Source organism: Sitophilus oryzae, unplaced genomic scaffold (genome assembly GCF_002938485.1).
Source record: "Sitophilus oryzae breed Bouriz unplaced genomic scaffold, Soryzae_2.0 scaffold_1443_pilon_pilon, whole genome shotgun sequence".
NCBI lineage: Eukaryota > Metazoa > Arthropoda > Insecta > Coleoptera > Curculionidae > Sitophilus > Sitophilus oryzae.
This window is the reverse complement of record NW_022146108.1, coordinates 1,685,270-1,700,017: the sequence shown is the minus strand read 5'-3', so window position 1 is coordinate 1,700,017 and position 14,748 is coordinate 1,685,270. Positions and strand designations below refer to the sequence as shown.

The 14,748-nt window shown below is 31.9% G+C and overlaps 1 protein-coding gene across 1 annotated transcript in view; it reads left to right on the top strand.

Annotated features, from left to right (window-relative positions):
• The window catches only part of LOC115877333, a 74,645-nt gene that overhangs the window by 29,282 nt on the left and 30,615 nt on the right, over positions 1–14,748 (top strand). The window contains exons 3-4 of the mRNA XM_030893479.1: positions 8,396–8,577; positions 13,212–13,403. Of these exons, the coding sequence (XP_030749339.1) occupies positions 8,396–8,577; positions 13,212–13,403 (374 nt within the window). The remainder of the gene's footprint in view (positions 1–8,395; positions 8,578–13,211; positions 13,404–14,748) is intronic.

Below are 14,748 nucleotides of genomic sequence, written 5' to 3'. Positions count from 1 at the left end.
TTAAATTAATATCTCCGAAACTAAAGTTCCAAGAAAAGTCGTAATATATCTACAAATTCATTTACCCACTAGTAGATATAAAAAGCATTTTTGGTAAACTCTGTCTCAAATAGTTTCTGAAAAATAAAATTAATTTTCTTAAAATGGTCCGATTAAATTAATATCTCCGAAACTAAAGTTCCAAGAAAAGTCGTAATATATCTATAAATTCATTTACCCACTAGTAGATATAAAAAGCATTTTTGGTAAACTCTGTCTCATATAGTTTCTGAAAAATAAAATTAATTTTCTTAAAAAGGTCCGATTAAATTAATATCTCCGAAACTAAAGTTCCAAGAAAAGTCGTAATATATCTACAAACTCATTTACCCACTAGTAGATATAGGACTGCAAGGTCTGCAAGTAAAAAATTTTAAGCTTGAATTTTGATCAGCATTAAATCGCGCAATTCTGTCCCCATTCTTCTGGTTTCCGAGATCCCAATGATGTGGCTTGAATTTGGGACACCTTGTACAGCAGTATCTCCGTGATGATGACTGAACGTTTATACAATATAAAAGAAACTTACTTTCATTTTTACCAAGGAATCAACCTTTAAAGTTTTTCGCATTTTTTTTTGAAACAACCTTTAGCTTCAGTATATCAAATGATACAACATATCGATATATTCATGAATGTTGCCATCCCTACATGTCGCATATATGCATGCATCTGTATTTTGAGGTCGATACGTTTTCCATTTGTTTAAAGACGTTTACTGTCGATTTTATTGCTGTAGGTCAGGAAAATTTATGATGGCAGGGAAGCGCGTGAGATATTTTTTAAGGGCGCAGTTGAAAAATAATATTGATACACAAGGTTTGCTATATCGAAATAAGTTTCATTCAATGACCGACAAAAATTTCCCAATAAATGGGAAAAATAAATAATTCAGTTTTCTGAAAAAAATTACACAGAATCCATTCAGCATGCTAAATAACAAAAATGTTTGACATATATTGTTACTTCACATCTGTCATATGGGGTGTTTAGGAAAATAACCTTTTAAGCATGTTAAAAAACGTGTTATAGGCTGTCCAACTAGAGGATCCATGACATTGATAGTTGTGTCTGTCATTTTAATTCATAGGTAAATTATATTGTCTGTCATTATTTGGATGTCGTCTGTCGAAATCGTTCCTGGCCAGTTGGATAGACTTTGTATTTTAATACATCGAAAAGTGTCAAATAAAATGTTTCTTATTGTATGTGCTATTTTTTGTACAGGGTCTTTTTTGTTTGCGTTTTTTTCAGAAGATTTGCAGAAAATCTTTTTTTTTGAGCTTCAAACAAAGAAACACAGTGAATAATCATAAAAAAAATTAAATGTTAAATCATATCATTGAGTTTATCAAAATGTTTAAATAACTTGGAATATGTTAAATATTTGTTTAATTTTTTATTTCTCAAACATTTTTGTTCAAAAGATTATTTGGCAGGGTTGTTCCTTGAAAATTTTTGATTATGCATCAGTCAACCTTAAAATTGTACATATTCAGTTAAAATTGTGCATCTATGGTCTGTGGTAATTTAACTTATAATATCCGTTACAAAACCCTGAGGGTTGGTTATTCCAGGTTGACAAATCCAAACGAATAAAGAAATCGTATAGTTTTTGATATTGTGAAGAATTTTTCAGATTGTGCGTATACATATTGCCCTCGATATTTCCATTGTTGTGCATATTGTATGTAAATTGCGCATCATATTTTGCACGATTGTGCATCCAGAATTCAGAAACAACCCTGTTATTTGGTAAAACTACATCCATGATAATTGACAGATTGTGACATATTTATGTTATTAGATATTTCGATAATTCAGTATTTTTTCGCATTTGTCGCGAATTTGATAAAAAAAAAACGGCGTCCAGTTGGCTGGGAAATGAAGATCGATGACATTTCCCATATAAATTTACATATAAATTGACATCGATCTTCATTTCATAGCCATCGCTGACGCCATTTTTTTCTCGATTATACGGTACATACAGTTCTTGTCAAAAGGTATATTTTAAAAGTAATGCTAAATTTAATGTTACTTAAAATATATTTGTTGGCAGGCTTATAAAATATTTGTTATTTACATGTTTATTGGTACTTTTGATTTATTTAACGAAACGTACACTTAAAATATATTTACTTATTTATTGAACAAATAACTTATTGATTTGTTGTTATTGAATTCATCATTCTCCTTCATTTTTTTTAAATTTCGTTTCGTATACCGGGTGCGTCTCAAAAGTTGCTCAACCCTAAACTTTTTTATTTTTCAGATAAAAAAACGAGATTTGGTATGTTAGTATATGACATAAATTAGGATTAATTGACGTATTCAATTGTTTTTTGGTCACTTCCTGTTTCGCCGGAAATTACTACAACTTTTGATTTTTAAATGGCACCCTCGGTATATTTTTACTTTATTTTATAGAAAATGACACTCTGAGTAGAATGACATATCATATGCCAACTTTTTGCTGCTTTTGCTTTAAAAAAATCGTATTTTAAATTTCAATCTAGAGTGCCATGGCTGTGTTAAAAACACTAATTTTTAATCAGGGAGCCTTGGAAAAAATATATTTGATCTTCTAATGTTTTTTGTGTCTTGTTCTTGCCGGTTAAAAGATGCCCCAATTGTATTTTTATTCGTATCTCAATTTTTTCAAATGGAACAAAGCTGGCTCATTAGCATATTTGGGAAAAGCATTTTTTACGAATAATTTGATACCACACACTTGGTATTTCGAGTCAAATTTTCGTTATGAACCGCATATTACAATTTCAAATAAACCATGTGCGAAAATGCCAAAAGTTGTCATATGATATGTCATTCTATTCAGAGTGTCATTTTCTATCGAATAAAGTAAAAAAAAAATACGGAGGGTGTCATTTAAAAATCAAAAGTTGTAGTCATTTCCGGTGAAATCGGAAGTGACCGAAAACAATTGAATACGTCAATCAATCCTAATTTATGTCATATACTAACATGCCAAGTCTCGTTTTTTATTTGAAAAAATAAAAACGTTACAGAGGTGAGCCATTTTTGAGACGCACCCGGTATACAGTTATTTTAATTAATATTAAAAACGTTTTGATACGATGGGTACTGTTTGAACGGTTTTTTAAAATCAAATTGATTTTGGGCGGTACCAGTTTATGTCCAGTAGTTGTTGAATATTTTTAGAATTAGTTTTTTTAAAGTTTACTTGTTTGGCGGTCAACTGGATTACTGTGATAATCGTTGTATCAAATATCATTATAAACAATTGTTCAAGTTGTTAAGGCAAAGTGTTTTAAGTTACCAGGTTCCTCAGCCACATAATGGCTTACAACTTCGCTGTTGCCTACATAACGAGATATTCTTGCACGTGAACAGTGCGTCTCAATAAATTTTATACTCTTGCCTTCAGACAATAGCACAACAATGTTTTGAAACGGTGACCCGTCCAAACTCTCGCCGCGTTTAACGTCGCTTAATTTTGATGATTGAGCAAGAACCCGTCTGTTGATGTAGTTGGGCTATTTATTACTTATTACTATAATAAAAGTAACTCAGACTTATTAAACTTTTTTGAACCTGAAAGAGGTTTAAACTAAACGATTCATAGAAATTGTAATTAATAATATTGTAAAATATTTTAGTTCGTTACACAATAAAATAATATTTGTTTGTTTAACGGTAGTTCTTATCACTAAACCAAAGTTTATCGATTTTTTGACATTGCTTAGTACTTATATCTAATTAAAATTACTTGAATATTAATTAAAATTAATTATATATATTAATTAAATATATATGTAGTACGAGTACCTACTAGAATAGAAAAATTGGATTTTTTTAGTCAAAAGTTGAATAGTGCAATTTAAATCCACGCTTATAAATTCTAAATAAAATAATAGGTAAATAAATAATTCTAAATACCAAATTTGATTGAAACTATAAGAGAAACAGTAAAGATTTTTTAAATTGTAAGAAAATTGCATACTAGCGTTGATTGAAAGAATTGGGAAGATACGCGCCTAATGGGTGAATTCGTGGCAAGGCTGATTTGATTTCCTCTTACGTCTCAAGTGCTGTACGGTGGAGCCACCAATCGTTCTGCGGCCAACGCATAAAACACTCATTTTCTCTAATTCGGCTAGCGAAGGCATTTCAAAGACGGTGTGGAACTGAAAGCGACATTGTTGCCATATTAAAATGTGTAATATCTGCAATACGTTTGACGAAAATGTCTTTGGATGAAAAATCCGCGTTTATGTATTGAAAATTTATTCGTGTTAAACATAGAATAAACAACAAAAATAAAAATTCTTTTATAGGTACTGAATATTTCGTATAATCGAAAAAAAAGTCGCTTAGTTGGCTTGGAAATGACGAACTATTGACATTTACCATAATAATTTACATATGAAATAACAGCGATCTTTATTTCCAAACCAATTCTGATGCTATTCTTTGTTTAATCATAAACTTACCGGCAAAAAAGAAACCGGCCACTAAAAATTAGTCCCAATTTCAAAGTTGGATTTCTCGCGAACCACTCATTAGATTTTGATGATTTTTTTTTAAATTGTAAAGTAATTCCTTCTTAACGGATGCTACCTCAGAAATTTTTATTCCGAATTTATTTTGAGCATATACAGGGCACAACAATAAGACGAAATTTTTTGCCCGAAATAATTATATTCCTGTATAGGGTGTCCCATTTTCTTGTGTTTATGGGGTTTCTCCTTTATGAGTATTTCACGTTACTACGCTATTTTCAATGAAAATAAAAATGCTACACGCAGATTTGTTCTAACCCCCGTGGTTCCTGAAATACAATTTGAAAATATTGCATTTTTCGAGCCCCTTCGTATCTTGGTTATCTTATAACTTATCGAAAAGTGTGTACTACGTCCCGTAGAGTTTTTAACGTAGAAATCTTACGTTTAACTAGTTTTTCACGAGAGCTGTCAAGCAGTATGAAAAAAAGCAATATTATTCAATCTTATGTCTTTTTTTTAAATGGGACACCCTGTGTATCATTTTTTTATTTTATTTGCCTTAAACTAAGAGGGCTAGATAAATTTGTGTATAGGATCTTTAGTTTCATAATGAAAGTAGCACAATAATACAAAAACCGCATCTTTGTATCGTATGATCGAATAAAAACGGCGTCAGCTATGGCTATGAAATGACGATCCGACGACATTTCCCTTATAATTTTACATATAAAATGACAGCGATCTTCATTTCATAGCCATCGCTGACGCCGTTTTTATTCGATCATACGGTATACTATTCATAAACGAGAAACCCCGCAAAAAATGGGACACCCTGTACATTAATTGCATTCTAAATTTGTTAGATGATCCTCTTGCGAAAAGTTGAATTATGTAAACAAAAGCATAGTTGTTATATCCGGAAATATTTTAAAACTTCTCTTGTTTACTTATTTTTCTGAGCTTCAAAATATTTGTGTTTTATTTGTAGACAGTAATTCTATTGTTCAATATCAGTTTTTTAATATTTGACATAAGATTCATATAAATTACGTTTACTTTTCATGTGTATTTTAGTCATCATTGATATAAAAAAACGTTACCATTTATAATTAGTCATGGAATTAGATGGGAATACCATCTTTAAATTAAATAAACTAAATAAAATATACAGCACGTCAACACAGTCACATTGCAAGTTTTGTCCACCTAATTATTACACCTTTGTTTAAAATAAAAAACAAACTTTTTCCTTCTACTATGGTAATTGCTAATACAATAAAACTTAGAGTAGCTTACCTCTGTTTAGCTTGATATATACATGATCTTAAAAAAATATATCAGCTGATTCTAGATTGGGGATCATTCTTCATTTTTTTGTTATCTCATATTCTGAAATTATATGCTATACTGGATGACGTTGACATATATTAGAATGTAAATAATAATAGGTAATATGTTTGTACCTTAAATAGGTAAAATCTAGGGGTAGCTGATTATGTTTTTTTGGCTTTGGTTATATTTGAAGAGGGTATATAAAATTTGTATTTTGTTACATTACTTTGTTTTCATAAATGAAACGTGGTTTTCCCAACGGGTTTAAGTCTTAGATTCTCCGAACTTTGTTTTATTTCTTAAAATAATTCTACAGTATGTCCCGGATTGTTTTTACAAGTAGAAAAACTTTTTTATTATTGACATTTTGAGAAAAATGCATTCTTCTTAAAAAAAATTGCTTTTTTGAAACTCGTTAATCCCATGACATAAAGAAAAAGTTCTTGAGATTTTGTCATCAAAAAAAGGTCATTACTGGCTCCGGACTGTAAAAATATTCATGCAATCCTCATACACACTACAATTATAAAACTTTTTGATCATACATATTCTAAATCTGTTATTTTAAAACAAAATATTATCATTACTGTCATGTCTGTCGTTATCTTCATATTATACACGAAACATTTTTATCGTAGATTTATTTTTACATTGTCTAAAGTGTTTTTATGTCTGGCCGGTTTTGTTGGAAAATTCAATTATCTCTACGGGACTTAAAATATCGTAAAACGCACATAAGGGCCTGTTCAGACGACGTAATAAGCGTTAGAGAGTTAGAGAACAAAGTTGCAACAACAACAATTAACGAACTACCTGTATTTGTTAACGTCAGCGTTCAGACAAATGCACTTTTTTCTAAACAAATACATCGTCGTCCGTTACTGGTATCAATGTATCAAATCAAAAAATACTAACTTAACAAGTAATAAAAACGAAAATAGCTGTTAAATTATAGTAATTAATTGTGTAAAAATAGAACGGTTTCTGTTTAAAGGCGGTAGACAATGTGGAATTTGCAATTAAACCAATTTCTCGAGCTTTCATTGGACATAATATTTAAAATGGAAAAAATCTTGGTCTTTTGCATGGTACAATTTCCAAAATTGATCCGATCCTGTCGTATTAAGCCACACCCAAAATTCCAAACACACGTGCTTTGATTAAGGCTTGATTAATGTTTGCAGAGCTTCAACATTTGCCATAAAATAACGAGCAATTTGTTACAACACCATATAAATTATGTATCACTGTAATCACAAAACTTCAATCTATTTCCATATTGTAACGGAATTTTAAATATATGTCTTTATTTTCGAGAAAATTTAGTCCAAACATAAGGAATATTTCGTTGATGTTTGACCATCAAAATCTTAAAAATAAAGAAGTTGTCTAAAAATATGCTACAATACTGATATAGTATAATCCTTTATCTTTAATTTCCTTCTTCATTTGTGTAAAAATACCTAGCCAGTTTTACATAAAACGTTAAATGCCGAACACTTATTTTGCTACTTTTTCGGACTATGGTGAAATGGACTATCAAGGTATAGTCTGTGAAATGAATAACCTTGAATTTGACAGTTCCCGCGGGCTTTTTTAGTGTTTATTGTATTAGGTTAGCAACTTGCGGCCATGCTGACGCAATGCCGTCTCTAATAGAACAGCCTCTGAGCGAGATTTATGACGTCACGCTAGTTAGATACTACGGATTAATAAATATGTTGTAGAATACATGGAAAACATAACTATTCCTCGTATTTTTGGTTTGTATTTTAAAATCAAAGTTTGTTTTTCAAATACAAACCAAAAATACGAGGAATAGTTATGTTTTCCATGTATTGTACAACATATTTATTAATCCGTAGTATCTAACTAGCGTGACGTCATAAATCTCGCTCCGAGGCTGTTCTATTAGAAACGGCATTGGTCTGATATTTAGAAATGTCAAAAGCTGACATTTTAGATTTGACAATTATGACATTTCGTGTTGATTTTTGGAAGAAGAACTGTCACTTGTTTTATTATTTTCCTTTTCTATTTCACGAAAGTAAAAAGAGTGACCTATCTGATTCGTTCAGGCACTCAATTTAAAGAATATCAGTAACTTTTTTGACAGAGACAGAGGAATTTTATTTGCCGTGTTGGTAAGAAATAACGGTCAAAATTCAAAGTTATTCATTTTATAGACTATATAAACTAGTTTTATTGGAAAAAATTGTTAGAAAGTGTCAAATATGCAACAAAATATTTGAAATTAGTAGCACGACGCGCGCTGGGAGGAAAAAATTCAAGGCCGTGACACACGAACTAGCGAGACACAGCCTGCATCAAATATTGATATTTTAATACAAATTTTGTGAAAGGGAACCAAATCAATTATTAATTTTTAATTTATTACTGTTTCAACATTTCAAACTACACTTCTTAAAACATCTCCTTCAAATCCTTCAATTTAATAGCTGTTAAACAAACTTATTTTTAAGAACATTATCGAAATTCATTCAATTCTAATTTGTGTTTTATTTTTGTATTCGCAGGCGTTAGCTATATGAATGGGGAAAGTGCTAAACTCAACTCGGGAGCAGCGTACGTCAGCGCCGTTCCTGATCCCTCGTCGGGCACCGCCTCGATGGCAGGGCCGCCAGGGGGCGCAGTGGTCCCCCACCAAACTCATCACCACCATCACGAGTACATGCCCCCCACACAGGGCCCGGCAGTGGTCAGTATCTAGAAATACACTTACCTAGTATAGATTTGTAGATTTTATTTAGGACCACATTTATCTAATGTTGACTGGAATTTGAAAGGACTCCAAGGTTGTCATTTAGGGAAACACGAAAGAAAACAGACAAAAAGGTTGAATCCAAAGCAATCAGTTTTTTTGCTCGATTTAGGCGCTCTAGATTTTGAAAGGTTCACTTAATAGAGATGAGCAACAAATCGCAAACTGCCATTCAATCGCAGCGATTTTAAAATAGCAATCGCAAGAAGCGATTGGCTCTCATAGGAAATGCGGCTGCGACTTCTTCTATTTGCGAGTTTCAATTTAGGCAACCAATATTACTATAGTTGCGAGTTGCGATTTTGTTGCGATTTGCGACTTTGTGATTGTGATTTTGTAAACTAGGAACGTGATAATCTTCTACCTGTGTGTTTGAATTTTTAGGAGTTGCGATTTACGATTTTGTTGCGAATGTACAAAAAAAAATAATTAATAAATTATTATTTATTATTTATTGTACAATTTAAAAATCGCAATCGTTGTTTCTTTGCTCATCTCTATCATATAATCTTTATTATCTACTATATTCCTCACTTGTTTCCATCATCGTCTTCTCTCATTTGTTTTGCTTCTGCACTTTTTGACAAAATTTTAGCCTTCTTTGTTACATAAAAGTTATTTTGTTTTACTTAGCGTTGGAGCAAATACAAAACCAAGATTCTCTTAGTCTTGATCTTGGAATCTAATAAATAGTCTTGGTCTTGCAGACTCCAGTCTTGGTCTTGGTCATGGTCTATCATTGCTTAGTACAAAGAACCGCACATTTGCCAGGCTGTCGCACCATCATAAAATGTGTTTTGTCGTTTTTTTTCTCCAGAATGACAAAATCTTCACATTGTTTCGTTCGTCAACCTCATCAGCTTTAGATGTCTATTAGTATTAGTCTTGTCTTGAATGATTGTCGCACCTTAATACACATTAAATACTTACATAATAATGTCAACAAATGTGAAATAAAAATTTAATTTGAATTGAATTGATTGGTTTGAATTAATTGGTTTTTAAAAAAATGAATCGGTTTTCATCTGCATACATACTTACTTATCGATTTTGCTGCCTCGACAGCCTTCTCTTTTACTCCTTTCAAAACCAAAATATCTTGCATGGAACCATCGTTTTCTTCTACCTAGTAAATACTTTTTAATAAAGATTTTACAGCATTGCAAAGTTTCATTTTCAACACAACATTGTTATCCTCTGTTTCACTTAAGTTGCCATTTATTTCCTTTGTTTCCAGTGCCTAGTATTTTCTCTTTTTGTAGAATTTGTTTCTGCCTCATTAGACCCTTCAGTCAAACCGGAGACAAATTCTTTTTCTCCTTAAGTTCATCTACAATTTTTTTAATTTTGTACAGGATGTTCCATTTTGGTTGAAATTAGGGAATGCAATCCCGCAAATGCGGAATCCCTCTGAGATTCCGCGGGATTTACCGTGCGGGATCCGCGGGATCAACACATTACTACTGGGTAACCGAATCGATCTCAATTAAAATCAAACCGCTTCATTCCTGGCCGATGCGTCGACGCTCGGAACCCGGGGGATTCCCCTTACGGCTTGGCCATTAAAAATAAGTGAAACAAACACGCTAGTTGTTAGATTTCTTTCTGGCGTATGTGCGTAAGTGAAGAAAAGCGTTTTAACTACTACTTGGGCACAATTTCGTCAAATAAATTGCCGGACATAATTATTGGGACAAGCAAAATTTTAGGGTAAATTTAAAGTTGAATATCTCTTGAACTAAAAAAGATTTTGAGATGCGGTTTGGACCAGGTTTTAGATGAATCTATTGTGATTAAGATGCTGATGTGGTTTTCGAAAATATATTTAGCGAATTCTCGTATACAGGGTGTTTTATAACAGTGCGAAAATTTGATCAAGAATCTTTTTTACCGCAAATTTACAACTTTTAAAAAAACGAAATTTTTACCAAGTATGACGAATCTGTATTGAAATTAGAAAAAAAACAATTTGATTGAAGAAAATGACAATTCGGTTTTTTATTTTTTTTTGTTTTAAGGAAAATACGACGTTTTTTCGAAAAATATGCATTTTTAGTCATACGTATGGCCCTAAATGGTACAAAAAGCTTTGTACATTCTGCATATGCCAAAAAATTGTTGATATAGAGTGTATCTAAAAGCAGAACACAAGTAAAAAAAACTTTAATCGTAATATTTTTATTTATAAAATAAGTAGATAAATTATAATAAAATTTAAGTTTATTTAATATTAAATATATTTTTTGAACACCCTGTATACATCGGTGTCCAAATTTCTGTTTAAGATAAACGCTATATCAATATATTGTGGGCCTTTGCAAAATGTACAATGCCTTTTGCACCATTTAGGACCAAATGTATGACTATTGTTTACAGTCCCGCAATTTTGCGGATCCGCGGGATTGATTACTTTAATCCCGCGGCTTTGCGGGATTGATATTTTGGTGCGGGATTGCATTCCCTAGTTGAAATCATACGTTATCTCCGTTATTAGTGAAGATAGAAGGGTGCGGTTTGCACAAATCTGTCCCACTTTTTTGTCAAACGGAAGATGCCATAAACAAAACTTTCATAGCTCTCTTCGTTTCTGAGCTACTTGCTGTTTGAAAGCTAAAGTTTTTTGAAAATTTTGCAATTTGGGTCACCCCCTGTATCCCTGTTATTGTTAAAGGTATCGAGAAGGTGAAAACTGTTAAACTGATATAATCACTTTCTGACAAAAATTATTTATGTTTTACTGCTTTAGAAAATTAAAATGTTAAAACAAAAAATCACAGATTTTGACATTTTTACTTTAACTTAGTTTTTGTTTAAGGTGGTAGATTTTCAATACACTTTAACTTTATACGTCGGATCCGTTATTTTGATAAAAACACAAAGAATAACAAACATGTATTTGAGTAACTGAAATTTTATTATCTAAAAAATGATTTATATCAAAAGCAAAGCAAAGCTTTGAAGAGAAAATTTTCATCTCCAGCTTGTGTAAAAATAGCTTCTGCTTCGCCTGGCTTTTGCAAGATTTTGATAGCTTTTCTGTATACGGCTCCGGACTTTTACCTTTTAATCTTATTTAATGGTGACAGGCTAAATGTTTGGCTTGCGCCTAATAAAGATTTGGGACATAAATAGAAAAGTGTTTATTGATTTTTTAATATGTTCCGAAAATATTTTCGCTTTGGTTACGAAATTAATATATAATGTAGATTTTCTATATCTCCACTTTACTTGACTTTACTGCTAAATATTGCTATATAACTGTCAACTAGTACTCTTTATATTGCTGCCAAGACTGTTTTACAAAATAATCTATACTAATATATAAAATCCTTAAGTGACCTACTGATTAATCACGATCCTGCTCAACGTAAGAAGCTCAATTTTCGCATACAGGTTGATTCTAGGGTGTAGAGGTTCGATAAGAAGGGATTTTTTGAAATTTCAGTTTCAAGGGGGTGAAACCACCCCTAAAATATTACAATATTTTTTATTTAAAAAACGGCCAAGTTTCCGAAAAAACGCTTAAACACGTATATTTTATTTTGTTTTTTATTTTAAGATTTTTTAAAATGTATACAGGGTGTTTCGAAAAATCTGGTCATTGATTAATCACGATCCTGCTTAAAGCGTTTGACGTAAAAAGCTGATTTTTGGAAAACGGATTGACTTTAGGGTGTACAGGTTCGATAAGAAGGGATTTTTCGAAACTCGAATTCTAAGGGGGTGAAACCACCCCTCAAATTTTAGAATACTTTTTATTTAAAAACCGGTGAGTTTTTCGGAAAAACTCTTAAACACGTATATTTTATTTTGTTGTTTTACATATTTTAGGATTTTTTAATAAATTATACAGGGTGTTTTATAAAATATGACCATTGAGTAATCACGAATCTGCTTAAACTGCTTGACGTTTAAAGCTGATTTTTGGTAAACGGATTGAATGTAGGGTGTAGAGGTTCGATAAGGAGGGGTTTCTCAAATCTCATATTCCAAGAGGGTGAAAACGCCTCTCAATATTTGTTATTTAAAAAACGGTTAGTCTTTCGGGAAAACGCTTGGAGACGCATAATTTATTTTGTTTTTTTCACATATTTTGAATTTTTTTAAAAAATCATACAGGGTGTTCCAAAAAGCTGGGTAATTGATTAACCACGATTCTGCTTAAACTGCTTGATGTAAAAAGCTTATTTTTGGCAAACGGATTTTTCGAAACTCAAATTCCAACGAGATGAAACTACCCCTCAAATATTACCAAGTTATATGTATAATAATATCGCCATATTGTTTTTTCTCATGCTGACATAAATGTGAGAAAATTTTATCCAGTTTGTATGTTAATGGAAATTCTTGCTTTGCTTTATCATCACCATTACAAATGATTAATTCGACGCGAACGAAGTCGCGGGTACACGCCAGTTTCAAATAATATTCAAATGTTTCAATTCGAACAATTAAACTTAATCTTTTTCTTCAAAAGCTAAATATTAAACAAAGACTAATTCGCTTCAGAACTTTTTGGTAGACTATAGCCATGCCATAGGACATCACCAAATTCTATTTTATTTTTCTAGGTTCCGGTACAGCACGTACCGCTCGTTAACGGGGTAGCCGAAGTAGCCGAGGGGCCCATGATGGGTCTCCCGGACACGGCAGGCCCTCCCCCGCACACGGCCCAGTCGCAGCAGCAGCAACAGCTCCCCGCCTACCCTTTGCCGCAGCTCAAACAGATGCTCTCTCAACAGTTGGAGTACTATTTCTCACGGTAAGACTCACCACTTCATATTTTATACTTCTTGTCTTTTGTTTATAATATTTTCTGAAATATTTCTGCATTCTTTTCTCCAATATTTTATAACTGTCTTCTTCAGATTAAATTTAAAGAGATATACCACAGCTATTGTCTACCGGATGCGTCTCAAAAGTATTTAATTGATTTTGGTCACTTCCTTTTTCACCGTAAATGACTACAACTTTTGATTTTTAAATGGTACCCTCGGTATTTTTTTACTTTATTCGATAGAAAATGACATTCTGAATATAATGACACATCATATGTCAACTTTTGACATTCTTGCTTAAAACAAAGTTGAATTTTAAAATTCAATCTAAGAGTGCCATGGTTATGTTAAAAACAACTAATTCTTATTAAGGAGCCTTGGAAAAATAGATTTGATCGTCTAATGTTTTTAGTGTCCTGTCCTGCCAGTTAGAAAATGCTCAAATCGTATTTTTAATCATATCTCAATTTTTTCAAATGGAATGAGGGTGGCTCGTTAGCATATTTGGAAAAAGCATTTTTTTACGAATAATTTGATACCACACACTTGGTATTTCGAGTCAAATTGTCGTTACGAACCGCATGTTACAATTTCAAATAAACCATATGCGAAAATGTCAAAAGTTGACATTTTATATGTCATTCTATTCAGAGTGTTATTTTCTATCGGATAAAGTAAAAAATACCGAGGGTGCAATTTAAAAATCAAAAGTTGTAGTCATTTTCGGTGAAACAGGAAGTGACCTAAAACAATTGAATACGTCAATCAATCCTAATTTATGTCATATACTAATATACCAAATCTCGTTTTTTTAACTTTAAAAATAAAAAAGTTATAGGGGTGAGCCACTTTTGAGACGCACCCGATATACCGATCTGGTATCAGTAAATTGTAAGACAGTGATGTAACAATCAAATGTATAAAAAAGAGATTAAAGTTAGGTTGACATATTTCTTCTATGCAGTATTGCCGGATTTTGCATCAAAATTTCAAACCGCCACAAGTAGGTGTTTACGAAAAACGTTGAATCTAGCGTTGGAACTTTACTTTTCACAATTAGTTACTCATTTTACTAAAGCTGTAATAGATTCTTAAACAAACTGTCTAACAGAAATGAGCATTACTGAATTGCTTACTTATATCATCTTCGTTTATTATTTTATTTCTCATACGAACCGGCAACACCGAGTGTTCCTTTTTATTTTGTCTCTCTGTCTGTCAACTGGTTGTATATATATTTATCTCTGTCGTATGCATTAAATGTTTAAAGTATATGGTCGTTACGCTTCTTAAAATTCTAGATTTGTTAGTAATGAATAAAAAAGTTTAT